This window comes from Pseudopodoces humilis, chromosome 32, assembly GCF_049639895.1.
Source record: "Pseudopodoces humilis isolate 2021_Gansu_Grassland_sample_001 chromosome 32, ASM4963989v1, whole genome shotgun sequence".
Classification (NCBI taxonomy): Eukaryota; Metazoa; Chordata; class Aves; order Passeriformes; family Paridae; genus Pseudopodoces; species Pseudopodoces humilis.
Window position 1 is genome coordinate 1855890 of NC_142231.1, and position 18104 is coordinate 1873993.

The window sequence follows — 18104 nt, forward strand, 5'->3', positions numbered from 1 at the left end:
GGCCCCCCGTGCCCCCCAAAGCTCCCGCTCCCATCGCTCCCGGGGGGGCTGGAGCCCCCCAGGCTCAGGGCAGGGGGGGTGGGGAAGGGGCACTGCCTCTGTTTTGGGGTTCACGCCCCCCAAACCCGGGGGTGATGTCCCCAAAATCCACCCACGGGATGTCCCCAAGCTGGGGGATCACCCCCAGAAGCCCCTCACGAAGTGGGGGACCCGCAAAACCAGCGTGGGGGTGACGTAAATTTGGGGTCACCCCCGGTGAGCTGTAACATCACCTCAGAAACACAGGAAAAAGGGCAAAACCCAGAAAAATGAAAATCACTGTTTTTGGGTGGGTGTGTGACACTGGGGGGGGGTCGGGTCTGTCACCACGTGTGTCACAGCCGGGGGAGGTGTGACATCAACACGCTCGGATCGTGTGTGACCAGGAGGGAACGGGGGACACAGACAGGCACAGGTGGGCACAGGTGCAGGCACGGGGGCAGAGGGACAAAATCCGTGGCCAAAGGGACAAAGTCAATGGCCAAAGTGCTGATGGCAGGTGGTTGTGGGGGTCTGTGACTGGGATGGGAACTGGGATGTTCCCAGCGCTCCCAGTTCACAGTGTGTGGAAGACACTGAGTGTTGGACACAGGCACAGGTGAGGTGGACACAGGCACAGGTGAGGTGGACACAGGTGTGGTGTGTGCAGGGAACCAGGTGGCAGAGGGACAGAACCAGTGGCCAAAGTGCTGATGGCTGGAGGTTGGGGGGACACGGGGGAGCTCCCAGCACTCCCAGTTTAGGGCACTGGGAGATGCCGACGGTGGACACAGGTGCGGGCGCGGCGGTGGAGGGACAGAACCAGCGGCCAAAGCGCAGGTGGCAGGAGGCCGGGCTGGCACGGGGCGTTCCGTGGCTCAGGGCACGTGGAAGACGTTCAGCTTGCTGGTGTTCTTGAGGGTCTGGCGGCGGTTGCAGAACCAGACGCGCACGACCTCGCGCTCGTAGCGCAGCTCCTGCGCGATGCGCGTGATCTCGGCGCCCGTGGGCAGCGCGTTGCGCTCGAAGTGCGCGTTCAGGGCCTCCAGCGCCTGCGGCGTGAAGGACGTGCGGCGTTTGCGCTTCTTGCCCGGCTCGCCCCCCACAAACTCCAGCAGGTGCTGCTGCCCCTCGCGCTGCCGCTGCTCCGCCTCCCGCAGCCACTTCTCCAGCACCGGCTTCAGCTTCTGCGCGCTCTTGGGCGTGATGTCCAGCTTCTCGAACCTGCGGGGACGTGGGGACACTCAGGGGACACTCAGGGGACACTCCAGGATGTCCTGGAGGTGATGTCCAGCTTCTCAAACCTGAGGGGATGTGGGGGACACGGAAGACCCCCAAGGATGGGGGACAGGGGCACGGCAGGCTGGGACTGGGGGTGTGACAGTGAGGAGGCAGCAATTCCCAACATCCTCCTTTGCCCCATTTTCTTCCTTTTCTCAGTTTCCTCTTTTGCCCCCTTTTCCTCTTTTCCCATTTTTCTTTTTCTCCAGCTCCCCCTTCCTCCACCTCTCCTCCCTTTCCCCAACTTTCCCCCATTTTCCTCCTTTTCTCCACTTCCCTGCCATTTTGCTTTTTCTTGTTTCCCACAATTTTCCTCCTCCTCTCCAAGTTCCTTCCTTTCCTCCCGTTTTCCTCCTGCTCTCCAATTCTCCCTTCCCTCAATTTTCCATCTTTTCCACTTGTTCCCCTTTCCTGCTCCTGTACCCGCCCCTGGGCCTGCCCCATACCCAGCCCTGTCACCGTAGTGTCCCCTTACTGCAGGTGGCCCTGTCCTGTCCCTGCAGGTGACAGGTGTTTGCCTGCAGGTGGCCCTGTCCCCACAGGTGCCATTACCTGCAGATGTCCCCCCAGGTGTCCCCACAGGTGCCGTTACCTGCAGATGGCAGACTGGCTGTAGGCAGGGCCCTCGGTGGCCGTCAGGGCCTGCCCCACCTGGGTCTGGGTCAGCCCCAGCGAGAGGCGCCGCAGTTTGAAGTTCTTGGCGAATTCCCGGATTTCTTCCAGGTTGATCCCGTCCTCCTCCGTGCTGGGTGGGGCAGGGGGCTCTGGGGGGCACGGGGGGCTGTGAGCCCTGTTATCCCTGTGCCCGGGGAGCCTGCTGTTCCCAGGGGACCCCAGCCCCAGAAATCCCTCTCCCAGCGATCCCAGACCTTGTTATCCCTCTTTCCAGGGGAGCCCAGAATCTGTTACCCCTTTTCCCAAGGACCCCAGACACAGCGTTCCCTCTTCCCAGTGGTTCCCTGGAACTCTTAATCCCAGAAGACCTCATGCCCCGTTATCCCTCTTCCCACTTCCCATTATTCCTCTGCTCAGGGATTCTTGACCCCCATTATCCCTTTTCCCACAGTCCCTCTTATCTCTCTTCCCAGAGATGCCATACTTTGTTTTTTCTCTTCTCAGGGATCCCTAACTCTGATCTCTCTCTTCCCAACATTTCCCAGATCCCATTATTACCAGGGGACCCCGGTCCCTGTTATCCCTCTTTCCAGGGGTCCCAGACCCCCATTATCCCTCTTCCCAGTGGATCCCAGTTCCTGCTATCCCTCTTCCCAGTGGATCCCAGACCCCACTATTCCCATGGAGCCCACAGCCCCTTGTCCCTCTCGCAGCCCCCGTAATCCCCTCCCAGTGCTCCCAGTGACTCACTGGACACCAGCTGGCTCACGGTGGGGGTCTCGGAGCACGTGATGGGCACCGGGGACGGTGACACCTTGCCCACGGGCGTGGGGCTCATCCCCACCCCGGCCGGGGCCGGCTGGATGGGCTGGACCTGGGGGGGATCTGGGGGTGACCTGGGGGGGACAGGCAGCTCCCCCCCATGGGGCACGTCCCATGGAGAGAGCTGGTGGCAGCAGGAGGGGGACGGGGTGACCATGGGACAGCGCTGGGGCAGGAGGGGGCATGGCCTGGGGGTACTCCTGGAGTCCCAAAGCCACGTGGCCAGGACCCAAAGGTGCTCCTGTGTCCCCACAGCCACACAGCCGGTCTGCAAGGTGCTCATGGGCTCCTAAATCCACCTGCCTGGGTCCCAAAGCCACGTGGCCAAAGCCCAGAGATGCTCACGGGTTCCCAAAGCCACACAACCAGGACCCAGGAGTGCCCCCCAAAACAAAACGGGGCTCATATCTCCCCAAAACAACACAGCCAGGTCCCAGCAATGGTCACGGTGTCCCAAAGCCACCTGGCCACGTCCCAAAGGTGCTTCTGTCTCCCCCAAGGTTGTGTGGCCAGGTCCCAAAGGCACATGGGGGTCCCAAAGGCACATGGGGGTCCCAAAGGCACATGGAGGGTCCCAAAGGCACATGGAGGGTCCCAAAGCTGCTCCCCTGCTCCCAAAGTCCCTTGGCTGGGGACGCTGCCACCCCCCAGCCGTGCCCCACCTCAGTGGCAGGGGGAGCCTGGGGGGCTCAGGGGGGCTCAGGGGTGTGGGCTCACCTCGCTCTTGATGGGGGGCTCGGCTGGCCCGTTCTTCTTGCCGGGGGCCGGTGCAGGGGGGGTGGTGGCCAGCGTGGCCCCCGTGGTCAGAGTGGCCCCCGTGGTCAGAGTGGCCCCTGTGGCCAGCGTGGCCCCCGTGGCCAGCGTGGCGATGACCTGGCCCTGCGCGTTGAGCAGCAGCTGCGGTGTCACCGGTGTCACCTGCAGGCTGGGGGGGGCCGGCGCGGGGGCTGCTGCGGCCACCCCGGGGGGGGCCACGACCCACGGCAGGGTCCCGATCACCTGGGGGGGGACACAGCGCTGAGGGACCCCAAGACACCCACCTTGTGGGGGGGGACACAACACTGGGAACAGCCGGGACCCCTTCCCCAGGTGACACAACCCCAGCAGGGCCCCCCCGCGGTACCTGGCCCTGGGTGTTGGTCAGGAGCTGCCCCGGGATCCCCTGCACGCTGGGGAGGGGGTTGGCGATCACAGGGGGGGCACTGAGGGACCCCAGAATCTGTGGCTGCGCCCCCAGAGCCGCCGTGAGCTGTGGGACAGAAATGGGGTCAGAGCTGGGGCAGTGGGGGCCACCGGGACCCCCCCGGATCGCCCCCCCCACTCCCAGTGGCCACTGGAGTCCCTGGGGGTCCCCATATCCATAAATCCATCCCCTGGGAGCTGCCCAAAGCAGAGCTGCAGCTTGTTGGGATGGGGAAATCGAGGCTGGGACTGTGTTCAGGGAAACTGAGATGGGAATCCTGCCCAGGGAAACTGAGGCTGGGATTGTGTCTGGGGAAACTGAGGCCACAATCTTGTCCAGGGAAACTGAGGCCAGGATCTTGCACGTAAAAACAGGCTGGGATTGTGCACAGGGAAACTGAGGATGGAATGTTGCCTGGGGAAACTGAGGCTGGGATCCCGTACAGGGAAACTGAGGCAGGGATCCCACCTGGGAAACAGACTGGGATCTTGTCCTGAGAAACCATGGCAGGGATCCTCTCCAGGGACACGGAGGTCACAATCTCCCATGTGGAGACTGAGAGTGGGATCCTGCCTGGGGAAACTGAGGCTGGGATACGGCCCTGGAACTCCCGGGGCTCCCCGTGACCGCTGGACCCCGGGATGGGATCAGTCCTTACAATGCCGGGGTTAAAGGCCAGTCCGGTGATCTGGGGCTGGACGGACATCGGGGGCTGGACGGACATCGGGGGGTCCTTTGGGGGGGTGGGCGCCGGGGGGGGCTGGGGCAGCAGCGGGGGCTGTCCCGGGGGCGGCGGGGGCGGCCGCGGCGCCGGGGCCGCCGGGATGGCCGGGGTGGCGGGGCTGAGCACGGCGGCGGGTGCGGAGAGACGGAGACACGGTGAGTGGGGTGGCACCGGTGACACCGCGCCCGTGTCCCCTCCCCGGCCAGCCCCTCCCCTAAAGCGGTGCTGCTGCAGCACAGAGCGGGGAACACCCGGGGAGCACCCGGGGAACCCGGAACGACCCCGCACACACCCGGCACCGGGCCCTAAGAGCCCCCACGAGTTGGGGGTCCATCCCCCACTCTCCCACCTGCAGGTCTCCCCCCTCGCCTGCTTCACCTGGAGCCCCAAATCTGCACCCGGTGTCACACCTGGAGCCCCAAATCTGCACCCGGTGTCACACCTGGAGCCCCAAATCTGCGCCTGGTGTCACACCTGGAGCCCCAAATCTGCACCCGGTGTCACACCTGGAGCCCCAAATCTGCACCCGGTGTCACACCTGGAGCCCCAAATTCACACCCGGTGTCACACCTGGAGCCCCAAATCTGCACCCGGTGTCACACCTGGAGCCCCAAATCTGCACCCGGTGTCACACCTGGAGCCCCAAATCTGCACCCGGTGTCACACCTGGAGCCCCAAATCTGCACCTTTCATACTCTGCTTCCCCAAATTCAAGCCCAATTCAGACCCCTGCAGGTGAACACAACCTGGACTGGGCTGAGCTGGGGGAGGATGAATTAAGGAGGGGACAAGGAGAACCCCAAGGTCACCTGTTTCAGGCAGGTACCACACCTGGAGGCCAGAATTTGGACCTTTTAGTCTCAAATCTCCCAAATTCAAGCCCATTTCAGAACAGGTGCTGCACCTGCATTCCTAACTCTACACCTTTTATACTGAAACCCCTCACCTTGATGCCCATGGATGGGATGGGCTGGATTTGGGCTGAGGATGAGTTGGGGAGGGGGCAAAAGGAGCTCCAACCTCCCCTGCTGCAGCCAGGTGCCACACCTGGAACCCTAAAGTCACACCAGGTGCCACACCTGGAACCCTAAAGTCACACCAGGTGTCACACCTGGAACCCTAAAGTCACACCAGGTGTCACACCTGGAACCCTAAAGTCACACCAGGTGTCACACCTGGAGCCCCAAATTCACACCAGGTGTCACACCTGGAACCCTAAAGTCACACCAGGTGTCACACCTGGAACCCTAAAGTCACACCAGGTGTCACACCTGGAGCCCCAAATCACACCAGGTGTCACACCTGGAGCCCCAAATTCACACCAGGTGTCACACCTGGAACCCCAAATTCACACCAGGTGTCACACCTGGAGCCCCAAATTCACACCAGGTGTCACACCTGGAGCCCCAAATTCACACCAGGTGTCACAGCTGGAACCCCAAATCACACCAGGTGTCACAGCTGGAGCCCCAAACTGAAGCCCATTTCAGAGCCTTCCTGCAGCCGCAGCCCCAAATCTGCACCTTTTTCACTCCAAGTCCCCGTTCCAGCCCGGTTCCTGCCGGTGGCCGGGCAGGTGCGCGGTTACCTGCGGTTACCTGTGAGATTGGCTACGGGCGCTTTGAAAATCGCCCCCGCGGGTGCCGCCGGCGTCAGTCCCGGGAGCGCGGCGAGCGTTGCTGTGGGAATTGTCACCAGGGCCAGCGCCTGCTGGCCTGTCACCTGACCTGCAATACTGATGGGGATAAGAAGAGGTTGAGTAACTGTCCCTGCCGGAACCATTACTCCTGTCACACCTGTGGCTAAGCTTTCCTGAGCCAACACCTGCGGAGATAAATGAGATTTGAAAGAGAAACACAAATCAACGCCCTGCTCAGCATCAGGGAATCCCCCACGGGGCCCCCCCGCCCGGCCTGGGACACCCCTCTGGGGGAGGGGGCAAAGGGGGAGCTCCCCGGTGAATCCCTCTGGGGGGGTAAAGGGGGAGCCCCCCTACCTGGTGAACCCCTGGGGGGCTCCCTGGTGAACCTCTGGGGAGGGGGGAAGGCAAAGGGGGAGCCCCCCTTACCTGTGAACCCCTCTCCGTGGGGAGATGGGGGGATCTCTGTTAAGTGGGGGGTACTGGGGGGCTGTGGAGATGCGTCTCTGGAGGGTATAAAGGGGGGTCCCCCCTTACTGCTGACCCCGCTCTGTGGGGGATGTGGGGCAGGAGGATCCCCTTTACCTCGGGGTACCCCCTTACCTGGAGCCCCTTCTCCATAGGGAGGTGAGGGGCACCTGGGGCCTCCCTTCCCCCCCAGGTCTGTGGAGACCCCTCCGTGTGGGGGGACTAAAGGGGTCCCCCTTACCTGGCCACCCCCTCTCTGCGGACACCTCCCCAGGGGCCCCCCCTCGCCCCCCAGCCCTTGGGGACAGTTACCTGTGGGGTGGCCTGCACGGCCAGGTGGGTCACGCCGGGCTGGCTCGGGGGGACGGGGGCGGGCGACGCTGCTTTGGCTTTACCTGCGGGAGGAACAGGCGGGGCTGAGAGGGAGGCACCCAAATTCCGCACACCCAGGGAGTGAACACCTCCCACAGGTGTCCTCAGGTGGGGTCAGTGCCCGCGGAGGGGACGCAGGAGGGGCAGGGACCTGGGTCAGCCACAGCGGGACCAGTGCGGTGCCTCCTCCTCCCCCGGCAGGGGAGGGGATGGGAGATGGGACAGGTGCGTGTCCAGGTGGGTTTGGGATACACCCGCGGGAGGATTTGGGGCTCTGGCCAGAAACCAGTGCAGAACAAAGTGGGATCTTCCCAAAACGTGAGTTTCCCGGGAGGGAGTGGGGGTGGATCTGCAGCAGGGCCGCGGAGCAGCTCGGGTGACACAACCCGGACACCCCCTCTGCTCCCGGGGATGGAGCTGGGAGCGATCCCGGGAAGGGGAGACCCGGGGATGGAGCTGGGAGCGATCCCGGGAAGGGGAGGGGGGGTCTCTCACCTGCCGCGTCCCCGCCGGACGAGTTCGGGGTGCTGGAGGGAGCGTCCTCTACACCTGGGGGGCCCCCCTGTGCCGGGGACCCCTCCGCTCCCTCCCCGGCCGTTTTGGGGTCCCCATCCACCCCCACCTCCAGCACCCGGATGGTCTCATGGCCGGACATGACAATAACCTGCAAACGGACCCCAAAATCAGCTCCAGGGACGTCACCCCGCGGCCGTGTCCCCCAGGGCTCCCCCCCGCCTCACAGCGCCTGTTTTGGGGTGCAGAGCACAGCTGAAGGAGGGAGGGAGGGCTGGGGGGTCCCACCCCCCCAAACCTTTCCTCAGTGCTTCGCTGGCAGCACCCCAACCCCAGCGGCGCTCCCGGGTGAGACCTTGGGCAGGTGAAACGCTGCCAGTGCTCGCAGCACCCCGAAATTTACAGCACCCCCACACCTAAAGCACGGCCTTACCTGAAGCAACCCCAAAGCTACAGCAAAACCCCCGAACCTGCAGCAAAACCCCCAAACCTGCAGCAAAACCCCCAAACCTACAGCAAAACCCCCGAACCTGCAGCACCCCCGAACCTGCAGCACCCCCGAACCTGCAGCACCCCCGAACAGAACCAGCACCCCCGCACCTGCAGCACCCCCGCACCTACAGCAAAACCCCCGCACCTGCAGCACCCCCGCACCTGCAGGACCCTGGCAGGGACCGGGATGCTCACGGCCAGGAGCCCAAAGGCCGCTGCCATGGTCGGGGCCGCTCCGCACCCTCCGCCCAGCCCGGGGAGGAGGGGACGGGTTTGTGCTGGGGCTGGAGCCAGAGGAGGGAGAAGAGGCCGTGAGGAGCAGCCCCTGCAGGGGCGGGATTGGGATCCTTATCCCGCCGGGACTCGGCTCCTTATCCCGCCGGGCAGGGCCTTTTATCAGGCCCCAGACCCACCCCCGGAGGTGCTAGGCCATTCCCACTCCCGCTGGGGCAGGGCTGGCTCAGCCCCTCAGAGGGTCCCAGCAGGGCCAGGAACCATCAGAGCCCCCAAAGTGCCCCCAGACTCATTTCTGGGCCCGGCCCCGAGGACTGGGGGTGACCACGGTGTTACATCAGAGAGGGTAAAACTCTGCCCAGGAATTCCTGGATGTTCACCTGAGCCCTAAAGGTGAATTTCAGCTGCTGAACTTTCTTTTCCTTTTCATTTTCCTTTTCCTTTTCCTTTCCCTTTCCCTTTTCCTCTTCCTTTTCCTCTTCCTCTTCCTTTTCCTTTCCCCTTTCCCTTTCCTTTTCCTTTCTTCCCTTCCTCCCTCCCTCCCTCCCTCCTGTTATTTTTGTTTTGTTTCCATGTTACTATAGATGAGAACAATCCAAACCTGCTCACCATTGCAACCAGATCGCCATTAGACCATATCCTACATCTACATTTATATTTATATTTATATTTATATTTATATTTATATTTATATTTATATTTATATTTATATTTATATTTATATTTATATTTATATTCCCAGTCATTGGGTGTCATTTCACTCTTAATTCAGCCCAAGGATTCCATTAACAACACCCTGGGTTACCCTTGATTCAGGGCTGGAACATTTTACTGCTGCCAGGATCACTCTGAGAATCCAGAGTTTTCCCATGGGATAACGGCAGCTGGAAGATTGGACAAGGGTGAAGTGACAGAAATCCCTGGCAGAAGTTCTGGCAGCTGGGGAGGTCCTGGCCTGACCTTCACTCTCCCCACTGCTCCAGTCTCGGTGTGGCCTGGGCACATCAGAGCCACTGAGGTTTCCTGGTGTGCCCCAGACCTTCGGGACGATTCCCCCTGAGAAAGCCCAGCTGCCCCTCAGGGAGGGATAACGGGAGAGAAACACTGACCCTCCGAGGGTCCAGCACCTCCTGAACCTCCTGAGCATCACAGCTGCTTCTGCAAGGCCCAGAGCAAACCCAACTCATCCCTTACACAGAGCAAACCCAACTCATCCCTTACACAGAGCAAACCCAACTCATCCCTTACACAGAGCAAACCCAACTCATCCCTTACACAGAGCAAACCCAACTCATCCCTTACACAGAGCAAACCCAACTCATCCCTTACACAGAGCAAACCCAACTCATCCCCTAAACCCAGTGAGCTGGCCAGGCAGTGCCAGGATCCCTTGGGTGGGTGCAGTGGTCAGTGGGGTCCCTTGGGTGGGTGCAGTGGTCAGTGGGGTCCCTTGGGTGGGTGCAGTGGTCAGTGGGGTCCCTTGGGTGGGTGCAGTGGTCAGTGGTCAGTGGGGTCCCTTGGGTGGGTGCAGTGGTCAGTGGGGTCCCTTGGGTGGGTGCAGTGGTCAGTGGGGTCCCTTGGGTGGGTGCAGTGGTCAGTGGGGTCCCTTGGGTGGGTGCAGTGGTCAGTGGGGTCCCTTGGGTGGGTGCAGTGGTCAGTGGGGTCCCTGCTGTGAGCCAGAGCTGCTGTGAGGTTTCCTCTGGCACAAAGTCCAGCTGACCCCGAGGGAGGGGCGTGGGCAGCTGGACACTGACCCCAGGGGGTCACTGAGGGTGGCAGCACCGAGGGTCACTCAGTGGTCACTGTGCCCTGTGAGCAGTGGTCACTCTTCTCCTCCTGCTGTGAGCTCTGCCAGCTCCTGACCCACGCCAGGGCTGCTGCAATTCCTGCAGGACATAAACCTGGCACAGGGAGGGCCAGCCTGGGGGGTGGCTGCTCGCTTAGGGCAGCAGAAAAGAGGGAAAATCAGAATTCCTGGAGTGAAAGGATGGGATTTCCACAGGCTCCTTGGGCACTGGTGGCACATTCCCCTTTCCAGCTCTGACTGGCCCAAGTGGGGAGAGCACTGGGATTACTCCCAGATTATCCCAGGATTTGGGGTGGTCACTCTGCCCTTTCACTTTTACCAGAGTCACCCATGCCAGACTTTCACCCTGTAGCTGCCAGAGGAGAAAAGGAACTGGGAATTGAATCAACACTCGATGGATTTTTCCTGCTTTTTAACAACTGGCCTGAATTTTCCCTTTTACAGGACCTGCTTGAGCTGTGTGGGACCAATGAAACTGTTAACTGTCCCCAAAATAACTGCCTGTATTATCAATTTAATAATACCAACTGTTGATTTGTTTTTATTGTGGGCAATTTATTGGGTAACTAAATATTACTGGGATTATATAAACCAGATTATTTTATGTGCTGTCAGTTTGATTTTTTGCTAAGTTGATTTTGTCTTTTCTTACTGGAAAATAATAATGGTTTGGGAAAAGATTGTAATTTTCTCTTAGGTTAAATGTACATTTATCTTATGTATAAATTTGTCTCAACTAATTGAAAATCAGGGAATTGAACCAAATTAAGCCTGGGAGTTGGTACCAGCATTAATGAATATTTGGAATCACGCAGTTGAAGGAATTTGTATCAGTTTTGCCCTAGAAGGCTTTAGATTTGTGATGATTTGGCTGAATTTTTCAGAGATATGAACAAGGGAACGAAATAACCTTGACAGAACACAGGGAAATGTCCCGAGGGCCCATTCCAGAGCAGGAGGAGGAACAGGGATCAAACACAAGGAAATCTCTTCCCAGCTCCCACCCAACCCTTCCTGAACCATTTACAAACTGTGCCTCTCTGTTGGAAATATAACTTTCCTAATTAATTGTTTAAATTAACTTTTCTAATTAATGGCTTTCATTAATCACAAGCAGTGCCACAGTTCCACTGCAGCCAGCACTTAGCAAGGTTTGTCATGAGCTGCTATTTTGGGAGCCCAGTTTGGGAAAATCGCTGAAACTTTGAATTTTGCTGAACAAACCTTGATACTTTTCAATAAACAAAGCCTGGGAGAGGGAGATGTTTTTGCTGGAATTGGATGTGAGGAATGCAGGATTTACAGAGCACAAGGACATTCTGCAGAACCCAGAGATAAAGAAGAGGCACAGACAGTTCACAGCTGAACTGAAAATCTCCCCAGCTGGGAAAAAGCAATCGACTGAAAATGGGAATTAATCAGCACAAGAATTCAAATCAATAACCAACAGAGGATAGAATGCTAATTAATGTCAATTCTGTAATTTATAGCCAATGGACATGAATTTCTTTGTTTGTTAAAATGTAGAAATAGTGAAAAGCTTTGGAAGTGTATGGGAGGGGTGAGTTTGGGGAGTGAATAAAGCAGGGCTGTTTTATAGGACTAAAAATAGTGTTAAGAGTTTGATTTATCCCACTTTTTTGGCAGCTGAGCCCATGGGAGTATCTTGGAGCTGGGAATTGTTATCCAGGACATGCTGGATCATCCCAACCCAAGAACTTTTATCCAGGACACACTGGGTTATCCCAGTCGGGGGTGATGCAGATGGGGCTGTCCTGTGCCATTCCCATCTCCCAGGGCCTGCAATTCCAGGGGAAAAGCTCCCTGATCCCTGGATCCCTCACCAGCCAAATATTCCACAAGGAACAGTTTGGGTGTGTCCAGATGGGCAAACGCCCTCCCAGCTGTCCACATGTGATAGGGCTGGAGCCAAGGGAACGCTGGGGCTCCCACCAGGTGTCCTGGGAGGGTTTGTGACTTTATCTCACCCCAGCACGGAACAGGAGGTGCAGCTGCTATAAACACGTATTATAATATGTATAATTATAATTGTAACATATAATTATAATTATAATAGAAATATTATAATTCACAAATATGAAAATGGATGCTGTATGTATAATGTTAAAGTAACTTTGCTATATAGTTTTTATTCCTGCTATTAACTAAACTCAGACATAGTAGTGAAAAAGCTGATGTAGTTATGCTTGTGGTAAGTGAGCTTGGCTGGATAACATCCAACAAACGTATCGAGACCCCTGCTACTGATATCAGCACTTATCAACTATCAGCACTCACTGGCTGTGGAAAGAATGGACCAGAACCCAGGCAGGAGGTGATAAAAGAACGGACTGAAACCACAGCCAGGAAATGTGCACGCTCCAAAAAGGCAGACTCGAGGAGGAGCCACGCTAAACACTTCTTGGAACGTGTCAATCAGTTCAGGGAAACCTTTAAATATGCATAATTGTTTATGAATATGCAATAGATGAAGTATGTAAAGGGTGTCTCCAAGGTGACAGGCGTGGCTGAATGCCGAGCACCCAGCTGATAAACTTCGCTTTATTGTCTTTGTCTCCTATTGTCCTTTACTAAACTTTTAAATTTTATCATTTTTACCTCGTTTTTCTCACAGGGAAAGGGATGGATCCCAATGGGCTGTGCATGGAATGCAAGGCATGCTGACAGGTGGGAGATGGAAGTGTGTCCAATGCTAGAGAACACATTTAACCTGATTTACTTTAGAAAACATCACCTGATGTGTACCTGTCTCAAAACACTGGACTGGCTGTGCCCTGGGGGAATTAAACCCCAGCTCCAGCAGCTCCCAAACCCAGCCCTACAAAAGCAGCTTGCTCTGGATCTGCTGTTAAAAGAGCCTGGCTGGGGAGCTCAATGGCACTGGAGGGCAGGGCTGTGGCACCAGGGAAAGACCACCAGGCCTTGGTGAGGAGCAGGAGATCCCTGAGCAGAGCAGGGAACCCTCCAAGCAAAGCAAGGTTCAAAGGATGGGTCCCAGGCTCTCGGTTTTCCTGGCTTTGGGGCTCAGTGGTGAGGGGGAATTGAGCCGTCATTGCCTCCTGGTTTTGTGTTCTGCAGCTCTGGAGCATCTCCCCTCCACCTCTTCCCCCTCTCCCCTTTCCTTCTCTCCCCTCGGTGAAAATCAGCCCCAGCCAGGAAGATTTGGCTGTTGTGAGCTGGGGGGAGGTGGGAGAGCGGGGAATGTTCGGGGTTAATGGTTTGCACCCCCTGCCCAGCCCGGGGAGGAGGGGACGGGTTTGTGCTGGGGCTGGAGCCAGAGCAGGGAGAAGGGGCCGTGAGGAGCAGCCCCTGCAGGGGCGGGATTGGGATCCTCATCCCCCTGGGATTGGGATCCTCATCCCCCTGGGATTGGGATCCTCATCCCCCTGGGACTGGGATCCTCATCCCGCAGGGACTGGGTTCCTCATCCCCCTGGGACTGGGATCCTCATCCCGCAGGGACTGGGTTCCTCATCCCCCTGGGATTGGGATCCTCATCCCCCTGGGATTGGGATCCTCATCCCCCTGGGACTGGGATCCTCATCCCACCGGGATTGGGATCCTCATCCCCCTGGGATTGGGATCCTCATCCCCCTGGGATTGGGATCCTCATCCCGCAGGGACTGGGTTCCTCATCCCACCGGGATTGGGATCCTTTTCCCCCTGGGATTGGGATCCTCATCCCCCTGGGATTGGGATCCTCATCCCCCTGGGACTGGGATCCTCATCCCACCGGGATTGGGATCCTTTTCCCCCTGGGATTGGGATCCTCATCCCACCGGGACTGGGCTCCTCATCCATCAGGCAGGTCCTGCCTTTCACAACTGCAAAACTCCCTCAGACCCGCCCCGGGAGGTGTTGGGCCATTCCGACTCCCAAGGACATTCCCAAGGGACATTCCCTTTCCCGAGGGACATTCCTATTCCCGAGTGTGGCCCTGAAGGGGTAAATGGGGTCCTGGAAGAGAAAAAGGATCCTCAGGGAATAAATGGGGTCCTGAAAGGGTAAATGGGTTCCTGAAATGTGCCCCTAAAAGGGAATAAATGGGGTTCTGAAATGGGAATAAATGATGTCCTGAGGGGTAAATGGGGCCATGAAATGGAAAATGGGGTTCAAGGAGATCCATTCCCACTCCCACTGGGGCAGGGCTGGCTCAGCCCCTCAGAGGGTCCCAGCAGGGCCAGGAACCATCAGAGCCCCCAAAGTGCCCCCAGACTCATTTCTGGGCCCAGCCCCGAGGACTGGGGGTGACCACGGTGTTACATCAGAGAGGGTAAAACTCCCCACAGGGGCATTAATTAATGATTTAATTAATTAATGATCACCTGGCCGTTCCACCTGAGCCTGTATTAACCCATCAAGCTGATACCCCCAGACCTGCAGCACCCCAAAACACAGTGGGTAACCCCCACACCCACAGCACCCCAAAACAGAGCCCACACCCCACACCTGAGTGTCCCCTCCAGCCCCACAGGTGGTGCAGGGCCAGGTGAGGCTCTCGAATTCCCTGCAGGTGTTTCAGCCCCTGGGGGTGTCACCCCCGGGCCGGTGCTGGGGGGCAGGGGGGCTGTACCTGCTCATTGACCGTCAGCAGGGCCTCCTGGGGCTGCGCTGGGCACGGCTCCATGGTGACCTGGCACAGCTGGGGACGGTCACACCTGCCACATGCTGCAAGAGGGGACAAGGAGGGGCTGTCACCACCTGGGCGAGGGCCTGGGGCTTCCTGGGGGCTGTCTGGGGTCCCTCTCTCCCCCTCTCAGCCCCTCAGAAACCCTAAAAACCAGGGATGGGCCAGGTGAAACCACCTCTCTGGAGCCCAAGGTGGGTCCCCAAATCTCCAGGTCACACCTGGCTGCCCTCCCAAGTCCCTGGTGCTTCCTGAGGGAGCCTGAATTGTTGGGGACTCTTCCTTCAGCAGGTGACAGGAGTCATAGGGGGGCAAGCTCTGGATTCACCCCCCAGGTGGGATTCACCTGCCCCAGGGAGCTGCCAGAGATCCGGGAGAGCCCCTCCTGCTCCCCTGAGTGACATCCCAAAGTCCTGGGGCAGCTTTTTCCTACACCTGAGGCTGGAAAAGGTGGGAAAGCTTCTGTTCCTTCCTCCTGCAGCTGGGATCAGCATCCCTTCCCACCTCCCCCACCCGTCACACAGGGGGCTTCAACGGCCGAGGCCAAACCGGGACCCCGAATGGGAAGGGAAAAGGGGGAATGGGAAGGGGGAAAGGAAGGGAATCCCATGGGATTCTGGGGGTCCCAGGTACTCACCCACTGTTTGCTCTGGGGTGAGGGACCCTCCTGGCCGGACACAGGGCTGGATGTGTGTCCTGCCCCCCGGGATGGGCTGATGGGCCCCGGGATTCTGGGGTCTCTGGATTTCGGGGCTCCCAGGTTCCAGGGCTCCGGTGTCCTGGCTGCAGCTCTCTGGAATTCTGTGCTCTGGCTCTCTGGGTCTCAGGGTGTCCAGGCTCTGGCTCTGCAGGTTTTGGGGTGTCTGGGCTCCGGCTCCTTGGGCTCCTCCGAGTTTTGGGGTCCTTGGGTTTGGCCTGGAGGGACACAAAACCCAGAGCTGTTCCGGTGCCGAGCTCTGGCTGCTCCCACATTCCCCAAAAACACACGGAGCCCCAGGATCCCCCTTTCCTCCACTGCTGCTCCCAAAGGATGGAGGGATCTTGGGAAAAGGCAACTCAGGAGAAACAGGGAAGTTCAGGGATGTGTGGGGTTTTCTGGGACTCTGGGGACACAAGGAACTCAGAACCTTTCTGTAATCCATCCCAGTCCAAACCAAGCAGCCAAACTGGATTTATGGAGCAGCAAAGGCTGAGCAGGGCACAAGATCCCCAAAATCCTTGGATTTCTCTCCTTGCTGCGGGTGGGAGGAGACACACATAACCCGGGAGGGAAGGAAGGGAGAGAGAGACTAATTAATGAGACAAAATTAATTGTAATTCCAGGCTGGATGCAGGTGGGCATCCAGCTCTGGATCTGGGAGCGGGATCCTTTCCCTGTCACAGATCCCGTTTTTCACACTTTTTGGGGTATTTTTTGGCATTTAATGCGACAAATGATTTATCCAGATGGTGGCGAGGGCAGGCAGGGAGGAGCAGCCACGGAGCAACAGATGGAGGGAAGGCAAGAAAATGCAGAAAATAATAATAAAAATATTAAAAAATAAAGAAAGAGGGGAAAAAAGGTGAGAGAAGGATATTTTGGATGCTCCCAGTCTCCACATGGATTTAATTTCCACATTAATTAAGAGTTGATGAGGCAGAGATGGATCCAAAATAAGGTGGAAAACAGAGTTTGCCCAGGTGAGAAACCCCAAGGATGAGTTAAACCTGAGCAGGGGAGACTTTGGACTCACAAACTCCTCACTGCTGTTATCCTGGATTCATTCCTGGAGGGAATAATTCCCCCAAAATTCTTCCTTCCCTCTAAATTTGATGTCGTTTAAGGTTTTATGGCATTTACAGATGGACAAGCTGAGGCAGGGGATGAGATGTTGCCCCCAAAATACCCCGAATCAATCCACCTCCAACAGGATTCACATCTGGAAAGCCCCATACTGGGGGCAGCCAAATTCCAAAGGAAAATTTAGGAAAGCTCATTTACTGTCCATAATCTTCCAAACCCAGGGAAAAGCCCAGAAAAAGGGGAGTTTGGGGGTGGGGGGGAAATAATTAAGCAGAATTGTTCAGCCAGGTGTGTGGCCATGGGGTGCCAGAACCATGACCCCCCAAAATCCAGGGGATAATAATAATAATAATAATAATAATAATAATAATAATAATAATAATAATAATAATAATAATAATAATAATAATATCATCACTCCATCAGAGAGGAAATGCCCTGCAGAGGGGCCCCAAAACTGCTGGAAAACAGGGAAAACTCCAAACCAGTTGGCCAAAGGTTTCCTGCCAGTAATGCCCATGTACTGAAAATCCTTTTTGCACCATTAAAAAGGTGCAATTTTCCCTGGTTTTGCCGTGTTTTTCCCAAATAAAATGCAGGAACCCAGCCCTGGGCCATGTGGCCTGGGTGGAATTCCTTAATCCCTGATTTCCTCGCCACTTTTGGGGGCAAAATCCCGATCCTAAATCACACCTCCAGCATTTCTGGCAGTGCTGGGGTGTCCCTGGCTCTGCTGCCTGTTGGGAATGTGAACCCCTGGCACCGGGAGCAGCGGGATCAGCTCGCAGAGACTTCCCAGGATTTTTTATTTCTGAGATTGCAATCCCCTGCCAAGGCCAGGAGCAGAGTTTGGCCCCCCCAAAACAGAACCTGGAGCACCGACCCCGTGTCCTGAAGTGCCCCAGAGGACACAGGACAGCCTGGAGGGGCAGCATGGGGGGTTTGGGGGGGCATGGGACCCCCCTGGACCTACATCCCACAGGGAGGGACAGGGTCAATGGCATCGATGGGATGGGATTAATGGGATGGGATCAATGGGATCAATGGGATGGGATGGGATGGGATGGGATGGGATGGGATGGGATCAATGGGATCAATGGGATCAATGGGATCAATGGGATGGGATGGGATCAATGGGATCAATGGGATGGGATCAATGGGATCAATGGGATCAATGGGATCAATGGGATGGGATGGGATGGGATGGGATCAATGGGATGGGATGGGATGGGATGGGATGGGATCAATGGGATCAATGGGATCAATGGGATGGGATCAATGGGATCAATGGGATGGGATGGGATGGGATCAATGGGATCAATGGGCTCAATGCAATCAATGAGATCAATGGGATGGGATCAATAGGATCAACAGGACCAATGGGATAGGGTGGGATCAATGGGATAGGTGGGATCAGTGGGATGGGATGGGATCAATGGGGTGGGTGGGCAGTACTGTGCCCCCATTGTTCCTTTGGGGGGTTCATGTGGGGTGCAGGGGTTGAAG

At 57.4% G+C, this 18104-nt stretch overlaps 1 protein-coding gene across 1 annotated transcript; it reads right to left on the reverse strand.

Moving 5' to 3' along the window:
* Positions 1-305: 305 nt before the first annotated feature.
* Positions 306-17525, reverse strand: POU6F1 (POU class 6 homeobox 1). Its single transcript, XM_005532069.3, has 12 exons — positions 17292-17525; positions 15453-15730; positions 14762-14856; positions 7618-7786; positions 7063-7145; positions 6242-6467; positions 4578-4777; positions 3860-3985; positions 3454-3735; positions 2665-2788; positions 1892-2063; positions 306-1242 (listed from the first exon to the last, which is right to left on the reverse strand). Exons 3-12 carry the CDS (start codon positions 14813-14815, stop codon positions 897-899), a joined length of 1782 nt encoding a protein of 593 aa, XP_005532126.2. The 5' UTR covers positions 14816-14856; positions 15453-15730; positions 17292-17525; the 3' UTR covers positions 306-896.
* Between the last annotated feature and the right edge of the window lie 579 nt (positions 17526-18104).